The sequence below is a fragment of the Balaenoptera borealis genome (assembly GCF_965194805.1).
Source record: "Balaenoptera borealis genome assembly, chromosome: 20".
NCBI lineage: Eukaryota > Metazoa > Chordata > Mammalia > Artiodactyla > Balaenopteridae > Balaenoptera > Balaenoptera borealis.
The window spans coordinates 50,091,514-50,108,781 of NC_138879.1; the positions used below are offsets into that span (position 1 = coordinate 50,091,514).

Below are 17,268 nucleotides of genomic sequence, written 5' to 3' on the forward strand. Positions count from 1 at the left end.
GGAGCCCAGAGAAAGGCCTGTTCCTCCCAATAGGGAGGATCGTGAAAGAGGGAAGCTCTGGAATGGGCTCCACACCTGACCTCTGACCCCCTCCCTCCAGGTGCCACTGGGACAACGAAGAACCCTTGCTCCTACCTAGCCTGGGAGGTGTCCCCCGGCGCCCTGGCCCCGTAGGGCTGTCCCGAAGCTTTCCGTGTGACCCACAGCTGGGCGCCCACCGGCTCTGGTCTGGGACTGCCGCGTGGCCTTGGCTCCAAGAAGCTGTGTCCTCAACTAACCTGGAAGGCTGTGTGTGCTGGAGCCATACCCTGGGACAGACCCCCAGGCCTGGGTCTGGGGTGCAGGGGCCCTGGGGCCCAGGAGGAAGACAGCCCGCTGTGGGCGTGTGGGGAGAGGCTGGCCTGTCCCCGGCTTGCGTGACCCTGGGGCAGTCTCTGCCCTCCCCAGACCCCGGGGCCCGGGGGCTGGACTTTCCCGCCCAGCTTGCTGGGCAAGGCACTACCTGCAGCTTTGAAGACACGACAACCCCTGGGCTGCACAGAGAAGAGGTGGCCCAAGCCTCAGGGTGGCACTTCCGGCTCTGAGGCTCCCTGAAGGGCCTGGTGTGTGAGGACTACACAGCCTGTCAGCTGGGCCTCTGACCTCGTGGACGTTGGACTCAACCTGGCAGAGCCGGGCACCCACGTTGCTAGGCGCTTCCCAGCCTGGCTGGTCGCTCTGGAGGACGTCTGTTTCTGCTGCCTTGGGCTGGCTGTCAGCCCGGAGATCTCCCAGGTCGGGGACCATCCTGACAGGGAGGTGGCATTACCAGGAGTGAAGGCCCTGGTGGCAGCTACACACCACGTGTGCCCCAGGCTTGAGACCTCTGGGGGTTCCCCATGCCTACAGGGCTCCTTGGATCCACCCTAGCACCCCCGCCCTCCAGAAGCCGGGAACTGACTCTGGCCCCCAGGCTGGGCCCTTTCCAGGGGCAGCGCCCAGGGGACAATTCCCAGAATCTGTGGGGCAGCAGCCAGGGCTCCGGCTGTCAGAGGAAGCAGCCCTCCACTGGGCTTCCTGTCCCAGGGACGAGCCTGGTGGAGACTGAGGCGCGTCGGGACAGGCCAGCACCCAGAGCCACCTCCACGCACACATCAGCTGCTGCTGCCGTTCACACGCAGCCCCGACTCCCCCCACCCAGAGCCACACACCGGGGCGCAGCCGCCAACTTCTCACCAGACCCCAGCTTCCCGGCGGAGCTTATCACGTCCCCTCTGCTCCACACTCCCTCCCGGCACCGTTGCTGGAATCAAGGTGGCCCCGTGTGGCCAGCAGGAGTCCCTAAGAGCCAGCCAGCTTAGTGCGCTCTGCCCACAGTCGACTGGCTGGTGTGGCTTCAATGGGGGGGAAGTTAGTGGAGGAGCCCTTCCCCACCAAGCTCTGGGGCACCCTGGGGGGGCCTAACCAAGGGGTGGGCTTCCCCCAAAGACCAGCCTGGCCTCCATTCCCACCCCGGCCTCAACTGGGGCCCCAGCAATGTTTTCTTGTTGTACAAGAACCAGGTCCAAGTGTTGCTTCCTCTTCCTTCCGGAAGCCAAACTGCTCCTTTATTTTTTAGAGCTGCTGATTATGAATCTCAGAGTCTTAAAAGAGAAGCCAAATATATTCCTCTTGTAAATGAAGAAATAAAGATATTTAAGTCATGCCCCGGTGGCTCCCGCAGGAAAGCAGCCTGGGGGGTACGAAGCGTGGTCACACTTGTACCCCACCCGCCAGACACCAGAGCCCTGGGCCTGGCCTACACTGCTTGGGGAGCCAAGGTCCCAAGCGTGCTCTGTGCCTGAGAGCAGCGGCAGGGCCCAGCCCAGGGCTGGGGGTCGCTGGGGGTCGCTGGGGCGGGACCTCCTGGCAGGCTGGCAGCAGACCCACCACCCCCGGCGCAGAAAGTAGAACCTCAGACAGCAGCTTGTGTATTAAAATCGCGGTGAAAAAATAGGAGTCTCTAGGGCAGACGGGGACACTCACAGCTTTTTCGCCTTCCTCAGCTGCCCCTTCTTCTTGGCCCCGCTCTGAAGGAGGGTGGGGCTCCTGCTGGCCAAAGACAATCTGGCCTTTCTCCTGGGCAGTGCGGACTGCGGCGACTTGCCTGAAACCCCCTTTTGGGGCAGATTCTTCTGATGCTTTTTGGCAGCAGGCTCCTTGGGGGACTCGGGAGACATGGGGGTGGCTCTGCTCACCTGGGACAGCTTCTGATTTTTCTTCTGCAGCTTTGGGGTCGTGGCGGGGCTGCTGGGGCTCGTGGCAGGGGGGTCTGGGGTCAGACTCTTGGAGGCAGGCATCCCATTCACCTGGGCCTGGGCTGGGGCCTTGCTCCTGCTCTTCCTCTTCCTCTTGCCAGTGCTGGGGGGCTGGGCCCCACCAGCGGCTGCGGGCTTGGCCGCCTCCTCCTGCGTGGCGCCCTCAGACTTGCGTTTCTTACGCTTCTTGGTCTCTGGCAAGAACCCCTTTTTCTTCCGCTTCATGCTAATGGGGCTCGGCGTGGCCTTAGGGACTTCCTTGGCATCTTTCTTCTCTGACTTGGGACGCCTGGGAGGAAGTGAGCAAAGGAAAGAAGTATGTGGTGAGGGCAGGGGTGAGCTCCGCCTCCGTGGTCCCCAAGCTGCCCAAAGCTCCCACACTGCGGTGCACACATCAGGACATGTGCAACGCGAGGGTCTTCCCAGCCCCTCCCAAGGTGGGGGCCCCCTCTCCCCAAACGTACTGGACTCCGAGGAACTTCATGGCCTGCCAATAGAGGTCACAGAGGCGGCTGGACCCAGCCGAGTGCGCCCCCTGCTGCAGCCCCTGCTGCAGCCTCGGCTGTTGGCTCCGCAGCACGCGCAGGACAGCGGTCAGGTCCGTCGCCAGCTTCTGCAGAGGGGCAGGAAGGCGGTGGCTGCAGTGGTGACACGAGGCGTGGCCTCTCCCTGGCTCCTGGTCCCCATCCTCCCACCCTTGCCCGGTGAGAGCCTCTCTGTGAGCCCGCCCCCTTCTGGACCCTCAGCCAACCCTTCTGCCTGTACATCCCTAGTCTCTCTCGCCTTGCAAGGAAAAAAGCCCCAGGTGCCATGTTCTGTTCTCTTCCCGTGGCCCGAAGGCCCGCCCACCTCCGGGGGGCACCATGCAGTGACCTCAGGGTTGCCAATGCCCTTCTTCCTATCTCCCCCTCCCCGTCACGTACTGAATGGGTTGTTTTTGAAACCCACTGGCTTCCATTTTGAAACCCACTGGCTTCCAGAACACCCCTCTCCCTCCTGGCTTTTTACTGCCACTCCGAGCGTGGCTTCGCAGGTCCGCCTGCCGTTCTGCAAGGCCCTGGCCCTGTCTGCTCCCTGCAGCACCCTCTTGGAAGCCTGTCCCGCACTTGGGCTTTGATCAGTGTCTACGCTAAGGACCCCCAAACCTCTCCCTCCGGGCCAGACTGGAGGAACCAGAGACTTGCCCACAGCGGCCCCTTGAGCATCTCACGCTCCACACACCTGGCCCGCCTCCGAAGGCCCGGAAACCCGGGCTCCGCACTAACAGCCGGGTCCTCCCGTGGCCGCCAGCCCTCTCAGCCCCTTCTCGGCTTCCTTACTGGAGCAGAGCCGCAGCAACCGGCTCACCCCACCCCGGCCAGGCACAGGTTACGGCACCCTCGCACCGCACATGAAGCCCAGAGTCCTGACCCGGGCGTCCAGACCCTTCCCCACCTGGCTCCCACCCCCTGCCCCCTCCCCTCTGCGCAGACCGCCCGCCCCGCCTGCGAGGCGCCCTCCCTCCTGAGCCCAGGCTCACCTCGTGCTGGATGCTCCTGAAGACAGTGTTGAGCAGCTCCAGGGAGGACAGCTCCTTCTGGTGCCCGGGCTTGGTCTCGGCCTCACCCAGCGTCCGCAGGCTCTGAGGAGAAGGCAGCCAGGCTGAGCCCCTCCGGAGAGCTGCCCAAAGCCTTGCTGTTGCCCCCACGAGGAGATTAGGGCGCCGAGGAGAGAAACGTCTCCTTGGGGGAACCCCCAACCCGCCCCCAGGCGCAGGGGCCAGCAACCCTTGCCCCTTGGTTCCCAGAGAACCACCGCCAGCGGGGGGGGGAAGAGGAGCCCCGTGGCCGTTACCTCAGTGACCTTTGCCAGGATCTGGTCCAGCAGCTGCTTCCACTCGGGGTCCTTAAAGCACAGCCTCAGCTCCCGCGTGGGCAGGGTCTTCTGGAGCAGCAGGCAGGCCTGGGCCTGGGGTGGGGGTGGGGGGGACTGGGGTCACCAGGAGCCTCGGCACGCTGGGCCAGGGCTGAGGGAGCTGCAGGGGGGCCCCACGAGCTCCAGGAGCCCGCTGGGCACTTGAGAATCGGCCACGCGGGAGGCGCTGTCGCCACAGAAGCTCTGGGCTCGGCCATCACCTGCTCCTGCCCCTTCTCCTCAGGCAGGTGGGAGAACTGAGGCCTGGGGGGCAGCCAGGGCTGTCAGTCAGCTGGACAGGGTTCCTGGCCCCCTACTCACTCAGTGCGTCTTCTTCCAGTGTCTCCAGCCCCCTCATCCCACCCCGCCCCCAGGCCTACACCCATCAGCCTGGGGCTTCCTCTGCGCAGGTCAGAGCATGGTCTCTGAGGAGCTGCTGGGCTCGGGCCACACGGGAAGGGCCCCCCACCCCCAGCTGCTCTGGGCCTACAGTGGGGGCGGGGCTGGCCAGGTCAGAGGGGCAGGGCCCACCCTCTGGCCCAACCAGGGCAGCATTCCTGGGCCTCCCAAAGAGCCAGACAGGAGTCGAGCGGGTAATTCAGGCAGGCCCTCAGCTGGGATCTGGGAAGCCCCTTACCTGATGGCGGGGCCACGTGTGGCTTGCCACGTGCTCGACCACGATGGGGAGCAGGCTCTTACAGAGCATCTGCGGAGGGAACGACGGGCTGTGAGGTGGGCTGTGAGGACTGGGCCGAGCCGGGGCCCAAGAGGGCGGCCTGGCACTACAACTCACCGGGTGCCGGGAGAAGAGGCTGAGGAACATGGGAGCTGTGAGCGGGCTGCTGCGCCTGGTCAGGAAGGAGCTCAGGGCCGATGAGTAGATCGGGGTCACGAGGCTCAAATCCAAGCAGCTGGCAGCCTGCACCACGTGAGAGAGAGCTGGTGTGATGCCAGAGAGAGGGGGCCCTGGCACGGGAGCAGAACCTGGGCTGCCTTCAGAAGGCTGAAAGCTAGGTCCCGGGGAAGGCACAGCCTCAACTTCCCATCTGTGAAATGGGCAGATGGTCCCGCCGCCTCCTGGGACTGGCTCCCACCGGCTTGGACTTTCCAGGCTGAGCCTTCCCGGGCCAGCGCCTGCTCACCTCTGGGCCCTGGGGCTGGGTGCCGGCGTCAGTGCCGGCTTTCTCCTTCTTCTGGGCCTTGCAGGTGGACTTGCCCACAGTGTTGCCCTTCAGGACCCGGAGCAGGTAGAGGGAGGCGTTGAAGTAGTAGAGGGAGACAGAGGAGTCAGCCTGGCGACCGGCCTGCTGCGCCAGCCTCCCCAGCTGGGCGTACAGAGTCTCCACGCGGTCGCCCACGTTGCGGCAGTAATGCCGGGAGCGGCACAGGTGGTGTCTGGTGGGGGGAGAGTGGGGGTCGGCCAGAGCTGGTCACGATGTTACCCCCCCCCCCCATCCCGACCCACGGCAGGGCCAAGCCCCAGGGTAGGGACGCCGGGTCCCACTTCACAGGCAGGAAACAAACACCTAAAGAAAGGGATCTGACCAAGGGTGCAGGGGCAGGCCCGGGGCCACGTGCGGATGGGCTCCGAGGAGAAGCCGGAGGGAAACCAGCTCCCTGGGTGTGGCTCCACCACGGGCCGACACCCCGACCTGGCCACAGCCCCATCTACACCCGTCCCCCGGGGCATGGTGGCTTCCAGGCTCTTTGTAAGACAAAAACCAGTGTCTGTGCGCTCAGGACCCTGCGGGCCTGGGCAGAGTGGGAGGGAGAACTAGCTGAGAAAGTGTGACCTGGGCCTGCAGGGGGCGTGAGCGGGGGCTGCGCTGTCCACTGCCCCTCCCCACCCGCTCTGTGCTGCACACTCGGCACCTCAAGTCCTTAGGCCTCTGTCTCCGCCACCTCCTCTGCTCTCTAGAAGGCAGCGAGGGCCCTACCTGCCACGCTGCGCCGACTCTCTTGCTGGGCTCCCTGCTCTAGCGCCGCCCACTCGGCCCGCCTCCTGGCTGCAAATGCCTCCGAGGCCTCCCAATACTGCGCGGGCCGGGCCCCAAGGCCTCCCGCGTCTGGCTGCGCCTCACCGGCTCCCGTGTGGGCACGCCTTTCTGCCCCGCCTGTGGCCTCTGGACCTGAGGAGCCCCGCAGCTCCCTGCACTGCCTAAACGTCTCCCAGGCGGCCTTCCCTGGCACGTCACGCCTGGGTTAGGTGTGCCTACTGTCTCCCATCCAGCCCCTGCCACAGGCCCAGAATGTCGCCGCTGACGCCCTGCCGGGTTTCCCAGCCGCAGTGACCCCGAGGGCAGGGCTGGGACTGGGGGCCCCGTGCTAAGGGCTGCAGAACACACGGGCGGGGCAGAGCTGCGTGGGACTTCCTGAATGATGCGGGCCCCCGGGGATCCTGGCTCCTACCCTTCCTACCCTTCCTACCCAGGGAACCCCCAAGGCCCGGCTCCCCGGGGGCCCGCCCGCGCTCACGTGAAGATGCGGGCCGTCTTGTGCAGCAGATCCTGCTCCTGCTTCGTGCTGCTGGTGCGCATGCTGCGCCGGATCACGTGCAGCAGCGGCTCGAGCAGCTCCAGGACCAGGGGGTTCTCGGGCTGCCTGGTCACCAGCACGTCGATCAGGTCCAGGACCTGCAGCCGGGAAGGGTGGGATCAGCCAGGTGCGGGGACGGGAGCAGAGGGAGACCGGACGGAGGGGGTGGGGGTGGGGCTGGGGCCGCCGAGCGGGCTCACCCTGATCTGGAAGTCCCGCCGGAGTGCCTTCTCCTTCTGTAGCTTGTTCTTCTCGTCCCTCCGGGCCTGGATGCGCAGCTTCTGCTCGGCAAAGAGGCTGGCCAAGCTCTTGTCCAGGGCCATCATGGCCTCATCCCCCAGCTCGTCGTCGTCCCCGCCATCAGCTCCGCCCTGAGGGACAGATGCCCCGTGAGCGGCCCGGCCTCGTGCAGGAGACGCACACGGACGCAGGGCCCCCGGCTCGGCCCGGCCCCTGCTCACCAGCGCCTTCCCCGCCTGCAGCACCGCCATCAGCTGCTCCCGGAAGCCCTGGTCCACGTCCCCGTCCCGATCCTCCTCGTCGCTCTCCTCGTCGTTGCTCTCCTCCTCGCTCTCCGAGTCTTTGGCGCCCTTGTCCTCACCGTCGTCCGAGCTCTTGTCCTGTGGGTGGGCCGCGTGTCACGCCTCTCCACCGCCCACCACGTGTCCGCCCACCCCCTGCCCCTCGCTGGCAAGTACCTCTGCATCCCCCAGCGGCTGCTGCTCGGAGTCGTCTGTAACCACCACGCTGTCGTCCTCATCCTGGCTCTCCTCGGGGTTCAGCACCTGCCGGGATTCCCAGGCGGCTGACGCATCTGTTGCCCCGGCCCCTTCACCCGCCTCAGACCCCTGGGCCCTCTCGACGGCCTTCCCTGAACATGGCCGTCCGGTCTCGGCCAAAGGTCCCCATTTCAGGGAGGAAGATGGAGCCCAGGAGAGAAAGCCACTCCCTCCCGTGCCTCCTCGATAGACCCCATCAGCCCCTTGGCAAACCCAGGGTCAGGGTGCACAGCAGGAGACCCTGAAGGAGGCCCCCGACCACCCTGCAGGTTACAGTCAGGACGAGGTGGCAGTGAAGCAGCCCTAACGCAGCTTAGTGCTTGGAGAGCCCCATCCCGGGACCCATTTCCCCAATAGGCTCCAACTTACATCCAGGATGAGTTGCAGGGCACGTGGAGTCAGGTGGGAGCAGATGTGGCCGAACACACTTCGGGCCACCTGGCGCATCAGGTGGCTGGGCTGGGCCAAGAGGGCCAGCAGGATCTCCACCAGCACCTCCACCCATGGCGGCTCCTGGGGGTCTGCAAGCAGGGAAAGGGCTGAGTCTGGGCAGGGCACCAGCGCCCCATGCTGGGTGCCTATTGCCTGCCCGCCACCCACCCCCCGTGGGACGATGACCCACTGGTGGCCTTGGAGCGGGTCCGACGGGGCTTCTCCCCCAGGCTCTTTTTGATGCAGGTCTGGATGTCGCCCAGGAGGTCACAGCTCTCTGTGGGGGACTGTGCAGGACAGGACAGAAATCAGGAGCCAGGCCCCATTCCCAGCCTTTGCTGAGCCAGGAGAGGGGGTGGCCAAGTGGGAGGAGCTGGCATCTGAGGCCTAGAAAACGCCAGACTGCCCTGGCCAGTCACCCTCACAATCCAGAGCAGAGGACCCCAGCCAGACCCCAGGGGCAGCCCAAGAGCTGATGACCTTTTACACCTAACACGCAGGCACAGGGTCTGAGAGCCCTCAGAGACCGTGAAGCCCAACCTGCCCACCGATGCCGGAGCAGTGGAGAGGCTGACAAGGCTGGCCTGGTCAGGATCACAGGGCGCCAGCAGGTCCCAGCCTCCTGATTTGCAATTCTAGATTTCTCCTCCCACACCAGGCTCGACTTTGCTACAGAGAAAGACCTGAAAATCACTGATCTTAACAAATTTAAGCCCATCTTGTGGGGGAATAAGCCCAGACTCCAGCCACTGACCGGTGAGTTGAAAATAACCTGTGTGACTGTCGGTACCAAAAGGGCAGACTTTCCCCCATAATGTAGCAGGGCAGCGTCAGTGTCTCGGGTAGGGGTGGTGGAGCGAAGGCCAGAACAGGGCCCAGGCCCTGGCCATCTTTGCCTCCAGCTTCCTGGCTGTGGCTGGGTACCTTTTACCCAAGTCAAGCTCGGAGGTCCCAGGGTCTGGGTAGGCCCCTCAGAGGCCCAGTGCCAAGCATTGGAAGGGCCATCAAGACCTATCGTTACCCACACGGCTCGTGTACGAGCTGGGCTGAGTGCCCAAGACCTGGAAGCAAAAGCCTCAGCCAAGAGGCCAGAAGGGAGTCCCGTCTCCTCAGACTACTCAAGACCTGAAGCAGCCCCACAAGAGCCAGCCCACACAACGCAAGAGGACATCCTTCAGAGAAACCAGGGTTCAGAGCCGGGAAGAAACCACGAGGGTCAAAAGAGCTGCCGGCACTAAACTCCAAACGTGGTCAAAGTTTCTTGGTGGAAAGAATAGAAAAAGAGACAAAGCTGGTTCTAGAGGACCCGTCATGAGAAAGGGTATGAGTGACAACGTGAGGAATACAGTGACAGGGCACAGAACCCCACGTGGGGAGCACCAGGCAAAAACACGCTACCCTCAACCCACTACTGTGGATTCTGGATGTGTGAGAGTCAGACAGAAAAATCAGGACCCCACTTCTAATTGACCACCGACAGACAGAAGAACTGCCCCCATCAGTGACTGGTATGCCCTGAGCCAGACCCCCTCTTCTCCTTTACATCCATCACCTCTGGTCAGTAAGGCAGTTTTGGGAGGTCCTGTGGGATACTGGAGTCAGATCCCTATGTCTGAATCCTAGCCAACAGCTGTATGGCCTGGGGTAAGTTACTTTACCTCTCTAAGTCTGTTACCCCCACCTGTCAAAAAGACGTGCCTGCCTCAAAATTGTGGGGATCACAAACAAGGGACACTGCACGGAGAGCTCAGGATGTAGCTGGTGCCCAGTAAGTGGATGGAGCGACTTTTCCTTGGGCTGTAATTCGAGCCGGGAGCAGTCAGCCTAGGAAACCTGCCAACTTCAACACTCCAGAGCCTCTGCTGGCCACCGCAGACCCCAGGTCTGTAACCCCTTCCCTTCCAGGCCGCCATACCTTGAAGAGGTGTATGCCCACCAGGAGTAGCAGGTGCTGGAAGGCAGCGGCCTTGGCCTCTGAGGACTGGGCCTCCAGTTCTTTCAGAGTCTTCAGCGTCCTGGGTGAGACGGGCACGCCCTCAGGCACTGTGGCCAGCGTCAGTCCCCCCAGAGTGTCCCGCCCATGCTGTGGCAACTGCGCCCTCTCACCGGTCCCAGGCCTGGCGCTGCTGCGTGGTGAAGGCCACCAGGGGAACCACGTTGCGGCTGTGGCTCAACAGCAGGTCTGCGAACTGCACCAGGTGGTAGGTCCAGGGCTGCCCGTCCTGCGTCTGCCCCGGCGCCTGCCGGAACTGCGTGCTGAGAGTCTGCAGCAGGCTGGTAGTGGCGGGGTCAGGGTCACAGGCTGGGCTGGTGAACAAGGCCACCCCCTCCATCCCCCACACTGTGACCCACTGGAACTCACTGGGCCGCAGCTTCCAACTGGAGGGAGCAGCGCCCCGAGGCCACCTTCCTGCCCGCTCGCCCACCCTCAGACCTCTCCCAGGCTGCCCAGTGCCCACCTGAAGAAGGCACTGCCCACCACCTCCCGGGTCCGGCTGTCCAGGGGGTGAGAGAAGTGCTGCTCGGTCTCAGGGATCTGGGACGTGGGCTTCTTTGTCTCGAAGAATGAGTGGAAAAAACAAAACCTGGGGAGGGTGGGTGGGAGAACAACCCGTGTTACCCTCAGTCAGGGCCACCATTCTGACCAGCCCATCCTCGGGCCCTCACCGAGGGCCTGGTGCCCGGTAGCGACGATGAGAGCGGACATTTCTCAGGTCTGGATCCGCAGCAGAACAGAGCCCAGCCCGACCTGGGGAGACGACCAGCACCCCTCCCTCAGAGCCAAGACGCGAGGCTGTGTGGCCTCGGCCAGGCACCGCCGCTTCTGCCTCTCTTGGGGAGAGGACCAGCACCCCTCCCTCAGAGCCAAGACGCGAGGCTGTGTGGCCTCGGCCAGGGCACCACCGCTTCTGCCTCTCTTGGGGCTGCAGGGAGGGCGGGAGGGGCACCAGGCAGACGCAGAGGCGAGGTCCCCCCGACACTGCCGACGCGCAAAGGCGTCTGGGGAGGGTGGAGCCAGCCCAAGCCTCTGAGGTACCCCCTTCTGAGGGTTCCCAAGGAATTCCCTTAAATCTCCTCCTGCCTAAGGGGCAGGGATGACTTGACCCCCAGGCTCCTGGCTCCAGGGGGCCCCAAACTAGGATCAGACAAGAGGCCGCTGCCCCCGTGGGGAGTTGGGGTCCAAGCACATCTCATGACGATACCTGGCCACCTCCTCAATCAAGGCCTCCTCCTTCTCTGCGTGCAAGTTGTCCACGAGGCTGACCAGGCGGAGAATGATCCACTTCCGTAGCCGAAACACGGCTCGCTCAGGCCTGGGGGCAGGAGGCAAGTCCGGAAGCCGTTTAGAGACAGCGAAAACGGTGCCCCCTTGCCCCGTCTTGGAGACAGGAAAACCAATCAAGATTCCCCCAACGCCCTTATCACCAGCACGGGGCCACGTGTGAGAAAACCGAGGCCTTTAAGAGCGAAGGCTCGGGGGCTTCCCTGGCGGTGCAGTGGTTAAGAATCAGCCTGCCGATGCAGGGGACACGGGTTCGATCTCTGGTCCGGGAAGATCCCACATGCCGCAGAGCAACCAAGCCCGTGCGCCACAACTACTGAGCCTGCGCTCTAGAGCCCGCGAGCCACAACTACTGAAGCCCGCGTGCCTAGAGCCTGTGCTCCACAAAAAGAGAAGCCACCGCAGTGAGAAGCCTGCACACATCAATGAAAAGTAGCCCCTGCTCGCCGCAACTAGAGAAAGCCCACGTGCAGCAACGAAGACCCAACGCAGCCAAAAATAAGTAAATTTATATATATATATTAAAAAAAGAGTAAAGGCTCGGCTCTTCCCCACCTCTCCCTTCTTGGGGAACCACGGTACCATGTGAGGGAGGGTCCAGGCCTTTGGGGCCAGCAGGCCCCTCCCCACCAGGCCCACTCACCCGTGGAACAAAGTGTCCTGGGCTTTCTTCTGGTTGTTGGTGCTGAAGTCCACCAAGGAGTCCAGGTTGGGCTGGAGAAACATGTCCCGCAGCCAGGCCACGTAGCCCTTGAGGGCGGGGGGACTCAGGAACTGCATGACCCGCCAGAAGGTAGGCACGACGGGGAGGCCCTGGTTGGTGACGGACGTGAAGCCCACCACCAGGGCCAACTGCCGCTCGGGGTCATCCTGGCAGCCTTTCAGGAAGGCCCCCACGTACTCGTTCATCTCCGGAGCAAACTTGAACTGGCTCGGGAGCTGCGAGAGTTGGGCACAGCACCGGGGTCACCAGCCAGGAGGGATCCAACAGCGCCCCAGCTTCTTCCACAACAGGCTGTGCTGAGGCCCAGGAAGCACCCTCCCTTGTACCCGCTGGGTTGCCCAGGCGCCCCAGAGTTTAATCTTTGCAACAACCCTTTGCCCTGGGCCCCGCTAACTGTTCTGCAGATGAAGGAAACGAGGCACAAAAAAGCTTGCAAGTAACTTCTGAGGGTCACAGGGCTCCAAGTGGTGCAGCTGGGATCTGGCTCCAGTCAGTCTGGTCCCCCAGTCCGTGCTCTTAACCACCGCTCTGTACTTTCTGAGCCTGCCCTTCGCCCAGAAGAGGGGAACAGCAGCTCTCCAAAGCTGGTTGTAAAGATGAAATGAGCTAGTGACGACCCCAGCAGCACTTCCTGTGAACAGGGCGCTGCTTTAAGCGCCTGTGGACGCTAGCCTGGTTACCCTCACAAGGACTCTGAGGAAGGTCCTGCTCCTCTTATCTCATGGACAAGCAGAAGCGGGCACAGAGAAAGGAAGCAAGCTGCGGAAGGTCACACAGCTAGCTGCGGTGGGGTCAGGACGGGAACCTGGCAGCCCCAGGTCCGGGATTCCGTGCTCTTAACCACCAGCTGATTCTCCTGTGGAGCACTTAGCTTAGTGTGGGGTGCACAGACTGCTCAAAACACCATCGGTGATGATGTCTGTTCTCACTGTAACACTAGCTGGGGGTGGAGGGAGGTCTGGACAGACTGCTGGCGGGGTATATAGATATAGAGGCGGGGGGAGGGATATATAGAGGCGGGGGGATGGATATATAGAGGCGGGGGGAGGGATATATAGAGGCGGGGGGAGGGATATATAGAGGCGGGGGGAGGGATATATAGAGGCGGGGGGAGGGATATATAGAGGCGGGGGGAGGGATATATAGAGGCGGCAGAGAAGGGTATATAGATATAGAGGCGGGGGGAGGGATATATAGAGTCGGCAGAGAAGGGTATATAGATATAGAGGTGGCGGGGAGGGGTAGATATAGAGGCGGGGAAGAGGGGTATATAGATATAGAGGTGGGGGAGAGGGGTATATAGATATAGAGGTGGGGGAGAGGGGTATATAGATATAGAGGCGGGGGAGGGGTATATAGATATAGAGGCGGGGGAGGGGTATATAGATACAGAGGCGGGGGGAGGGGTATATAGAGGCGGGGGGAGGGGTATATAGAGGCGGGGGGAGGAGTATATAGATATAGAGGCGGGGGGGGCATATAGATAGAGGCAGGGGGAGGGGTATATAGAGGCAGGGAGAGGGGTATATAGAGATAGAGGCGGCGGGGAGGGGTATGTGGGTCGGGGTATGTGGGTCGGCCCTCATGTAGCTCACTTTACGCAGAGAAAAGGGTTGTCCCTTCCCAGGCCCCTCCCAATAGCAGCTGTGCTTGCCCATCCCAGGCAGGACCACTGACATGGAGGGCAGGAGAGCAACCCTCTCTTCCGGAAGCCAGCTGACCCCTGCGGCGCCGCCCCCTCCTTCTTGGCAGGAAGCAGCCCAGTCTCCTGGCCCTTTCTGGCAGGGCTGGGCCACAGGGGGCAGCACCCACCTTAGCAGTGACCATGTGCTCCCCGTAATGGCGGATCAGGTCCCCCTGCATCACCAGCTGCAGCTGCTCCTTGGACAGCAGGGGCAGGGCCGCGCCCAGCAGGCGGAAACACAGGTAGCTAAGGGGGCGCAGGACAGAGCCTGGTCAGAGCCCTCGGACCCCTGGCCCCTCCCTGCTCAACAAACCGGGGAGAGGGGATGGAGAGAGGTCAAGCACTCACGCACCTGGCCGGCCAGAACTGCTTCTTCAGGAGCCCTTGTTCCACAACTTCCTTCCAGAACCGTGGGAAGCTGTCCTCCTGGAGCGCCAGGCGGAGCAGGTCCAAAGCCACGGCAGGCAGCTTGCGTTCCTTCTTCACAGAGGTGGCCGCCATCTTCAGCACAGTCACCAGCCTGCAGAGGAAGGCGGAGGGGACTCAGGGGGCACTCCCCAAACAGACAGGGCCAGGCGCCTGGGGCCACCTGGACACCCGACCCCAGGCCATGGCGCAAACCTGTGGATGGAGGGGCAGCCCCGAGGCCCAGAGAGCCCATCTCCCCGCCCCCCTCACACCTGGGGATGCTCTCATCTGAGAACAGGTTGACGGGTCCCATCAGCTTCTCCAGCTTCGTGGGCACCTTCTGCTGAGCCAAGAGGAAGAGCTCCAGGTGCTCAGGGGAACCAAGTACTGAATTCAAGTCGGGCTTGAGGACTTTCGGCAGGACCTCCTGCAACATGGCCTCTGGGACCTGGCGTGGGGACATGGGTTGAGGGGGGGGGGGCCCCCGCATGGCACCCTTTGTCTCTCCCCACGGGGTGAGCCCTTTGGGCCCTGTTCCACCTGCCAGGCTCCCGTGAGGCCCGTCACAGTGCCAGCCCAAGGAGGGACAGCCACAATCCACCTTGCCAGGCATCAGAATCAGAGGGTAGTCCTTAGAAAGCTCAAATTCCCAAGTCCCTGAAGCTGGGTTTTAAACAAGCACCCCACTGATGCTAATTGGCCCTGGACCACCCTTTTAATTATTTCTCTCTTGGGTTTTGCAGAACTAGCCCATTTCTTATACAAGGTGCCCCACGTAAAGGTCCTTCTGGCTCTGTGGCCAGGGCTGTGCAGACAGCCTTGGCCTGGGATGTACCGGTCCCTGCCTTTTCCTCAGCAGCAAAGGATTCTAGGTACTACCCCACCTCCATTTCCCACACAGGGCAGTGGGGACCCCCGAGGGGCCAGCTCTGCCCAAAACAACAATGGCAAACATGTTTAACCCACCGGGCACATGCCAGGCACTGTTCTACAACGGCACTATCCAATATGGCAGCCACTGGCCACATGTGGGCACCGAGCACTTAGAATGTACTAATCTGAATGGAAATATGCTGTGAGTGTACAATACACTGGATTCTGGAAACTTAAAAGAATGTAAACTACCTCTATAGTTTTTTTGTACTGACTGCACATTAATACTTTAGACATAGTAACATGTTTTATTTAGTCTAATAAACCATCCCTATTTCTTTCTCACTTTTTAAATGTAGTTACTACAAAATGTCAAGTGCCACACACATTTCCGCGCGACAGTGCTGCGTTTCCATGAGTAAACTCGCGCCTTCTCCGTATTCTTCTACAACAGGCAGCGTTACCCCAGGCCCCGTACCTGCGAGAGGATGTCCACCAGGGCCTTCTGGGGCTGCTCTTGCAAGTGGCTGTAGTGCTGGCCCAGGACTTGCAGCAGCTTCACCGACTGCATCAGTGCCTCCGAGTCCTGGTACCCCCAGAGGTAGAGAGGGTGTGAGCAGGGCATGCCACTCTCCCCTCACCACTCCAAGCCAGTCCACATACCCCAAAACCCCCAAAGCTCTTACCTTCACCAGCCTGCCTGACTGAAAGAGGGCTAGCACCCCAAACAGGTTTCCAAAGAGGGCAGGTCTCACCATCCCCTAGAAAAGGATTCCAGGCACTGGTGAGAAGGACCCGAGCATTCCCCAACCCCGGGGCTGCTGACCTCCCCGGGGCCACTAACTCTCACCTTCTTAACCTTCTGCAGGTCATATTTCTCTTGTATCTGCTGCAGGATGCTGCACAAGGGGATGTCTTCAAAAGACTGTAACAGCTGCCAGGAGGAAAGGAGGGGTTCAGGGGGAGTGGCCCAGCCACATCCCAAAGGCCTCCATCTCCTCCCACTTCTCCCTTCAACTTCTGCCCAGAGGCCTTGGACCCCCGCTCCCACCCCAAGGATGCCTCCGAAACTGCCTACCCGCCTCTGAGCAGTGCTGATGATAGAACACAGCTGTGAATGGAACTGAATCTTGCCTCCCTACCCCATGCCCAGCTGGGGTTCAGAAAGTACCTCCTTTGGCCGCTAGATTGCTTGACTGCGATTCCCAAACACTCTGTGCCCACAGCCTGCTCTGAGCTCCCCCCAGGCGGATCCTCAAGGACCAGGTCTCTACAGCCCTTCCATTTGTTCAGACTCCTTAGAGATAGCTGAGTGCCCCTTGGGAGGAGGGCCCTAAACCCTGAAGAGGTAACAGAACCCACACCAAAGCTTACTGCCCCCAGTAAATGTACCTCAGAGGATGGTCAACCCATGTACCCAAAAGCGAATTCAACTTTCCACTGCACCTGCGTGGGCTTCTCTACACACAGGCTGTGCTCATGCAGTTTTCTCCGCGTCCACGTGGGGACACCTCCCATCAACTCGGATGCCACCCCACCAACTTCTCAGCTGCCGCTTCTCCTGCAGCTGGGACATCTGCCCTTCTCACTCCCCCACCGTTTTGACCACCAAGGCTAGACCCCTTCCAAGAGCCACCACCTCACCTGCGCCAGGGCCAGACTGTAGCAGGGCCGGGCTGTTTCTCGTCCGACCCCGAGCCCAGTGATTAGGCGCTTCAGGGCGTACTTCAGCTCGGATGATCCCTGAGGAACCAAGCACATCCCCAGGTGGGCCAGTGAAAAGAACCGTCCGGCAGCCGCTCATCCCCGCTCCTCGGCGCGCGCTCACCTGGGCCTCCACGTTCGCGACCACATGACCCCGGGCCCAAATCCTGGGGCCCGCCGCTAAATCTTTGCCGGGATCTATGCAGCCCCCTGCCCCAGGTCCCGCCACCATACCTCTGGCCTTGCGCGCAGATACTCCAGCAGCTTCTCCGTGGCCTCAAGCCGCGTCTCCTGCTGCGGCTTCGCAATGTCCCAGAAGAAATCCAAAAACTCGCGGCTGTGCTTGAGCAGGCTATGACGGTCGGCAGACCGGGCGTCACTCTTCGGGGCCTCTCCCTGAGCCGGAGGCTCAGCGACGTCCATACTCTCCGTCTCCGCCATGCTTGTCGAACACGTGGGCTCTGAAGACTGCCTCTTCCAGGTCGGGTCGCGGCGCATGCGCACTGAATTGGGTCGGCTGGGGGCGGGGCGGCCTGGCTCCTCTGTTCTCAGGAGAGATCAGGAGTTTGGATTTTATTCTGATTGTGATGGGAAATCACTGGAGGGTTTTAACGCAGGGACAAGGCTTGAGCCTACTTACACTTTTAATAGATTATCCTGCTGTGTGGAGGATGGAT

At 62.1% G+C, this 17,268-nt stretch overlaps 2 protein-coding genes across 4 annotated transcripts in view; one reads left to right on the plus strand and one right to left on the minus strand.

Annotated features, from left to right (window-relative positions):
• The window catches only part of SPNS2 (SPNS lysolipid transporter 2, sphingosine-1-phosphate), an 89,076-nt gene extending 87,392 nt beyond the window's left edge, over positions 1-1,684 (plus strand). For both annotated transcript variants that reach the window (XM_082370560.1, XM_082370561.1), the window contains one exon: positions 101-1,684. The gene's annotated coding sequence lies outside the window, so the exon portion shown is untranslated. The remainder of the gene's footprint in view (positions 1-100) is intronic.
• Positions 1,543-17,119, minus strand: MYBBP1A (MYB binding protein 1a). 2 transcript variants are annotated; one of them, XM_082370527.1, is made up of 26 exons: positions 16,826-17,119; positions 16,532-16,630; positions 15,738-15,821; positions 15,574-15,648; positions 15,366-15,473; positions 14,287-14,462; positions 13,959-14,126; positions 13,735-13,852; positions 11,842-12,137; positions 11,119-11,229; positions 10,375-10,500; positions 10,022-10,189; positions 9,831-9,930; positions 8,106-8,202; positions 7,853-8,004; positions 7,403-7,489; positions 7,166-7,324; positions 6,905-7,075; positions 6,645-6,802; positions 5,312-5,564; positions 4,963-5,088; positions 4,807-4,875; positions 4,110-4,223; positions 3,796-3,897; positions 2,741-2,914; positions 1,543-2,565 (listed from the first exon to the last, which is right to left on the minus strand). In XM_082370527.1, exons 1-25 carry the CDS (start codon positions 17,087-17,089, stop codon positions 2,777-2,779), a joined length of 3,519 nt encoding a protein of 1,172 aa, XP_082226653.1. In that variant the 5' UTR covers positions 17,090-17,119; the 3' UTR covers positions 1,543-2,565; positions 2,741-2,776. The 2 variants fall into 2 exon arrangements, with proteins under 2 accessions (XP_082226653.1, XP_082226652.1); XM_082370526.1 differs by having other exon boundaries at positions 2,741-2,889; positions 16,826-17,114.
• Positions 17,120-17,268: the final 149 nt, after the last annotated feature.

Excerpts from the sequence above, each read along its gene's own strand:
- MYBBP1A (XM_082370526.1), bottom strand. The coding sequence starts at position 17,089 with ATGCGCCGCGACCCGACCTGGAAGAGGCAGTCTTCAGAGCCCACGTGT. Across the intron at positions 8,005-8,105 it reads GACCCGCTCCAAGGCCACCA|ACCCCCAGGAGCCGCCATGG; the intron begins GTGGGTCATCGT and ends CCCTGCTTGCAG. Across the intron at positions 2,566-2,740 it reads ATGAAGTTCCTCGGAGTCCA|GCGTCCCAAGTCAGAGAAGA; the intron begins GTACGTTTGGGG and ends ACTTCCTCCCAG.